Here is a 6,174-nt window from a genome sequence, read left to right as displayed (position 1 = left end):
AATTCATCTCTATTGCTTGCTTTGCCTTTGATTCTTTCTGCAGCAGATGAAAATATAAAACACATCTTGATTACCCAAAGTTACCAGAATGCACTCACCATCGATGAAGAATCTCAACAACTGGGAAAGGAGAGGAAAGGGCATGTTGGGTACACTTTTTCTTTGTGGAAGTTCTGGAAAATCTTAACAACGTGGAAAAAAGCTGAGAAAGAATCTGGAAAAGTGAAATTACACACCACGTCTCTATGTTTTTAAGTCCAAAAGACTTTCTTTGTCCTTTCAAGTGGGGTATCAATTATCTTTTACAGCAAAATGGTATTTCAACAATTAAAGCCACTCGTAACCAATTTTATAATCCAAGTCTGGAACCAATGTGCATTAAACAAAGCAGGTGCTTTGCTGCCACTCTTTTCCCTCTCACATAAAAACAAATATTTTCTTTTTCAATCAAAACCTTCATCATTTTTTTCCTCTTTTCATTGTCAATTAAAAGAAAAAATATTTTGGCTTGGTAAAGCAACTGAAAAGGTAATATGAAGCTGGTAGAGGCGGTGGTAGATGCTGACAAAGTCTCACTGCAAGCCCATGAATAGAGAAGGATTATATAACCTCCACCTTCTCTGTTTGAGCAGCTCCTTTCTATCCTCGAAGATACCAAAGTGACTCAAAAATCACGGTTGAAAGTAAGAAAGTGAAACCCAATGGTTTCAGCTTTCTCCAAAAGACGCAATTCGTGGATTGCATAGAAGTCAAAAAAAGGAGACGAAGATGATCAACATTTTGGAGTAACAAAGAAGTTTTTATTTGTATTCAAACGGAGGAGAACAATAATTCCACACTCAAATATCCTCTTTGCAGCGTTTCTTGCAGCAGTACAAACCGGTATTGCCAACTTCTTATTGATTGAACTCTGATTCCTCTTGTACTAAACCTCACTGCTTCTAATCCAGCTAAATAGGCTGAGGAAGAGAAACAGGGAACTCGTGGAATCGGCTTGCTATAAACCAACGTTTACTCAAGCAAGTTCAGCATCAGAGGAGACTCTGTGACAAGGCCCCAGAAGAGGGTCATTCATCCTTGCAACAATGAGTTCGAAAGCTGCTCCAAACCAACAAGAGGACTACAAGCTGAAGGACACAAAACCCCAGCTAGGGGAAAGATGGCCGCACGGAGGATTACGCGGTGGAGGAGGATGGATTACCAGTGAAAGAGCCACAAGCACCTATGATCTTGTCGAACAAATGTACTATTTATATGTCCGAGTAGTGAAAGCCAGAGACCTTCCGACAAACCCTGTGACAGGGAGTTGTGACCCTTATGTGGAAGTGAAGTTGGGTAATTTCAAAGGCATAACACAACGCTTTGAGAAGAAAACCAACCCTGAATGGAACCACGTCTTTGCATTCTCTAAAGATAGGATTCAGTCTTCAGTTCTTGAAGTTTTTGTCAGAGATAGAGAGATAGTGGCAAGAGACGATTATGTCGGGAGAGTGATCTTTGACATGAATGAAGTTCCCACTAGAGTTCCGCCTGATAGTCCTTTGGCACCTCAGTGGTATAGATTAGAGGACAGGCAAGGGAAGGCCAAGGTTAGAGGAGAGGTTATGCTTGCAGTTTGGATGGGAACACAAGCTGATGAAGCTTTCCCAGAATCCTGGCACTCGGATGCTGCTTCAGTTGAAGGAGAGGGAGTCTTCAGTATCAGATCCAAGGTATATGTTTCACCAAAACTTTGGTACCTCAGAGTCAATGTCATTGAAGCTCAAGATGTTGAACCACATGACAAAAGCCAACCACCACAAGTCTTTGTCAAAGCTCAAGTTGGAAATCAGATACTTAAAACAAAATTATGCCCAACTCGAACCGCCAATCCTTTCTGGAATGAAGACTTGATCTTTGTAGCAGCTGAACCTTTTGAAGAAGAGCTGGTGCTCACAGTGGAAAACAAAGTGACTCCTGCAAAGGATGAAAGGGTGGGAGAAATAAGATTGTCCCTGAACATCTTTGAGAGGCGCTTGGATCACAGACCAGTCCATTCTCGCTGGTTCAACCTTGAGAAATTTGGTTTTGGTGTTATGGAGGCAGACAAGAGGCACGAGCTCAAGTTCTCGAGCAGGCTTCATCTGAGAGTCTGCCTTGAGGGTGCTTACCATGTATTAGATGAGTCAACAATGTACATAAGCGACGTAAGGCCAACTGCTAGGCAGCTATGGAAGCAACCTATTGGAATTCTTGAAGTTGGTATCATAAGTGCTCAAGGGCTTCTTCCAATGAAGACAAAGGATGGAAGAGGCACCACAGATGCTTATTGCGTGGCAAAGTATGGACTGAAATGGGTTCGAACCAGAACAATCATGGAAAGCTTTAATCCAAAATGGAATGAGCAATATACATGGGAAGTGTATGATCCTTGCACGGTGATCACTTTGGGAGTTTTCGACAACTGCCACCTAGGCAGAAACGAGAAACCAGCATCTGGCGGGGGAGGTAAAAACGACTCCAGAATTGGGAAGGTAAGAATCCGGCTGTCAACCTTGGAAATGGATCGGATTTACACAAATTCTTATCCACTTCTTGTTCTTCAACCATCTGGTTTGAAAAAGATGGGAGAACTCCAATTAGCAGTTCGATTTACGTGTCTTTCTCTAGCAAACATAATTTACCTCTATGGCCACCCTTTACTGCCAAAAATGCATTATCTTCATCCATTCACTGTAAACCAGCTAGACAGTTTGAGGTATCAGGCAATGAACATTGTAGCAGTTCGACTTGGCCGTGCTGAGCCACCTCTGAGGAAAGAGGTTGTGGAGTATATGTTAGATGTTGATTCCCACATGTGGAGCATGAGAAGGAGCAAAGCCAACTTCTTTCGAATCGTATCATTGTTTTCTGGTGTAATCTCCATGAGCAGGTGGTTGGGAGAGGTTTGTCACTGGAAGAACCCGGTCACTACCATCCTAGTTCATGTTCTGTTTTTCATACTAATCTGCTATCCAGAATTGATCCTCCCAACCATCTTTCTGTACATGTTTCTCATTGGTATATGGAATTTCCGCTTCCGCCCAAGGCTTCCACCCCACATGGATACTAAACTTTCATGGGCAGAGGCAGTTAATCCGGATGAACTTGATGAAGAGTTTGACACCTTTCCCACCTCTAAGACTCAGGATGTAGCCCGAATGAGGTATGACAGGCTTCGAAGTGTAGCTGGAAGGATTCAAACGGTGGTCGGAGACATTGCAACTCAAGGAGAGAGGTTCCACGCTCTGCTAAGTTGGAGAGATCCAAGAGCAACCAGCCTCTTCGTAATCTTCTGTCTCATTGCAGCCGTGGTGCTCTATGTGACGCCCTTCCAGATGATTGCTTTGGTTGCAGGCGTATTTTGGCTCCGCCATCCAAGATTTCGAAGCAAGTTGCCTTCGGTGCCCAGCAACTTCTTCAGAAGACTGCCATCTCGAGCCGATAGCATGCTCTGATAATCCCTATTGGGTAAAATGAACTATATACCAATTCGTGCATTCAAATTCCTTTGGCTTGTCCTAGCGTTTATTCTCTCATTTGGCGTGTTGTTTGCGAATTAAGTTCTGGAAAACTAAGGCACAGTGTTGTAAAATTTTATTTACTGAACCTAGACTGAGGACGTTTTCCAGTGACATATGATATCATCCAAAACTAATCTTTTTCTTCTTTTTTTTTTTTTGGGTAATGCAAAAGTAGCCTATTAACCCCTTTTTTTTTTTTTTTTTGGGGGGGGGTATATGTGATCTATTAAGCATTAGACAAAAGAGTCCTGACTGACTCAACAAACACAAAAGTAAATAAAATAACAGGGGTGAATACAATGGGCAAGCCCCAACCATTCATCTCAAAAAAATAAATAAAAATTTAATTTTAATTTTAAAAGAGAGAGAGAGAGAGACGCCCCTCCGCATCACATTACACGACCCCAAAAGAAAATTAATGATAAAATTTATTTTTAAAAAACATAGAGAGAGAAAGAGAGCGAGAGAGAGAGAGCACAAGATGGGTAAAAGAAAAAATTCTTCATAATCCAAACTGGTTAATACAAAATTGAAGCTCAGCCTGTAATATGAAAATACAGCCCGTGATGACAAAAATTAAACAAATTCAAGAGAGGATATTATCCTAGTTTGTAATAATTGAAACGTCCTCTAGAAGACAAGTTCATGAGGCTTCATGCCTGACATAAGAGAGAATCTCGCAGCTAAGTATGTCTTCAAGTCTGCGACTGCCTCGATGGACTTCAACAACGGGGCATCCACAGCCTTCTGATCATCCTTCTTTCCCTGCGGAAGCAGCTTCTTTTCCTACAATTGTTGAGCAAAACAAACAAAAACACAGTCAGGAAAAAATAAATCAAATTTCTAAGCCATAATATCTTTACAACAAGTTCCCCAATTTCGAGGCCATTTTAACTTTCATGCTCAAAACCATAAAAGAGGCAAAGGAGAAATGAACGATGATCTCCATAGGCACAACACTAATAGCTGAAGAGAACTACAAATTTGATAGACAAAACCTACATAGACGAAGCAAATAACAAAGCTAACCTCCTTTTCTGCCTCAAAAAACTGCCCTTCTCCCTTTGTTTTCTTCTTTTCAACTTCCTTTGCAAAATATTTGTCATCAAACTTCTCCACATTGACCCCGGAAATGTCAACCTTGGTGGAAGTCGCAATCACATAAGATTGATTGACACGTCTCAAAGGAACACCATTAATTTTAAATGGCCCTGTAATGAAATAAAATCAGATCAAAAAGAACAATATGAAATGGTTTTCGGTTTTCATCTCCTAAATGCAGGGTAGAAGCATAAAAAGGAAAAAGAAAAAGATGCAACTGTTATCCATTATCCTCATTGGAAAAACAATATGATCCCACAAAATGGTTCAAAAAGAACCTTCATTCTTGCAAATTAGCATTTCCATAATTTTGCATGACATATAATAGCAAATGTAATAGATCAACAAAATGCCTATTAAAGAGAGGACTTGCATATGGTAATTTCAATTCAAAAATGCACATTCCACTATCTGGGAAAGAAAATTTTGAACCGAATTGATAAGAATAGTCGAAATGAACAAATAGACACCAAAAAAAAAAAACACATAATTTAATTCCTATTTATAGCAATCGAAATACTCATTTCCAGTCAGGGAAAAAAAAAAAAACAAAGGCAAGAACATTTGGCAATTTATAAAAAAAATAAAAAAAAAAAAGACTTACCAGTCACCAGAAGCAAGCCAGATGAAAGTTGCTTCAGGAATACAACTCTCTTCCCTTTAAATCTCCCAGCCAAAACAATCAACACCGTCCCCGGTGTAATACTCGTCCTGAAAAATTCACAGACCCAATTAACAAAACAACGAAAACCAAATAACATGTAGCCAAAACGCATTAAATACATTATTAAAATAAATAAATAAATAAATAAATAAATTAGCATTTTCTGAATTGAACCTGAGCTTGGTGGGCTTGTGCTTGCGCTTGTTGACAAACGGTTTCTTGACGTCATCAGCGGGGTAGAACTTGGGAGGTTTCTGAGGTGGGTTCTCAGCGGCAGGCTTCGGATCGTGGTGAGGGAAAACGCCGCCGTTTTTGGCCTTGATAGCCCAAAGTCCTCTCTTGTGGTACATTTTAGACCTTGAATACTTGCCCACGCCCCGTATCAGATCCGGGTTCCGGCTCTTTCTGGCGGTTTTCAGCTTGGCCGTCATTTTTGGATTTCGGTCTCTCCCTTCTGAAAACTCTACGGCTTTTCTAGTTTTCTGCTCTTTGAACTTGGCAGTGACTGTTGGGGAAGACAAAACCCTAGTCTTCTATTATAATCGTTAAAGTATATTATCATAAACCCCTCATATGACGTTTCCCAAATATCACTGGGCTTATTTACCCAAAAAAATGAAAAACATCACTGGGCTTTCCTTGGCAACCCGATTCCATAATCTGGGCTTACAGCCCAATTCCATTTCAATTCCTTGGGTCCTGTGGGCTTAACCAAACTTTCCGATTGATTACATGTTTTTACATACAAAATGTTCCATTCTATTTCCCTTTATTGAAATTTTCGGATTTTTATGCAGGATAACTTTTTATAAATAAATTCTAGGTAGATGATTTTTTTTTTGTATAAATATGATTTTATATATTTAA

General features: G+C 40.0%; 2 protein-coding genes across 2 annotated transcripts; one reads left to right on the top strand and one right to left on the bottom strand.

Annotated features, from left to right (window-relative positions):
- Window positions 1-336: 336 nt before the first annotated feature.
- LOC107408409 (FT-interacting protein 1) lies at window positions 337-3,653 on the top strand. The gene has a single exon (XM_016015835.4). It carries the CDS (start codon window positions 1,086-1,088, stop codon window positions 3,474-3,476), a length of 2,391 nt encoding a protein of 796 aa, XP_015871321.1. The 5' UTR covers window positions 337-1,085; the 3' UTR covers window positions 3,477-3,653.
- A 371-nt stretch (window positions 3,654-4,024) lies between these two features.
- Window positions 4,025-5,842, bottom strand: LOC107408508 (large ribosomal subunit protein eL6y). The gene is made up of 4 exons (XM_016015940.4): window positions 5,482-5,842; window positions 5,248-5,354; window positions 4,572-4,753; window positions 4,025-4,328 (listed from the first exon to the last, which is right to left on the bottom strand). Exons 1-4 carry the CDS (start codon window positions 5,736-5,738, stop codon window positions 4,173-4,175), a joined length of 702 nt encoding a protein of 233 aa, XP_015871426.1. The 5' UTR covers window positions 5,739-5,842; the 3' UTR covers window positions 4,025-4,172.
- Between the last annotated feature and the right edge of the window lie 332 nt (window positions 5,843-6,174).

This window comes from Ziziphus jujuba, chromosome 11 (assembly GCF_031755915.1).
Source record: "Ziziphus jujuba cultivar Dongzao chromosome 11, ASM3175591v1".
Lineage (NCBI taxonomy): Eukaryota > Viridiplantae > Streptophyta > Magnoliopsida > Rosales > Rhamnaceae > Ziziphus > Ziziphus jujuba.
Note: the sequence above shows the minus strand (reverse complement) of the source record. Positions and strands in the feature narration are given on the sequence as shown.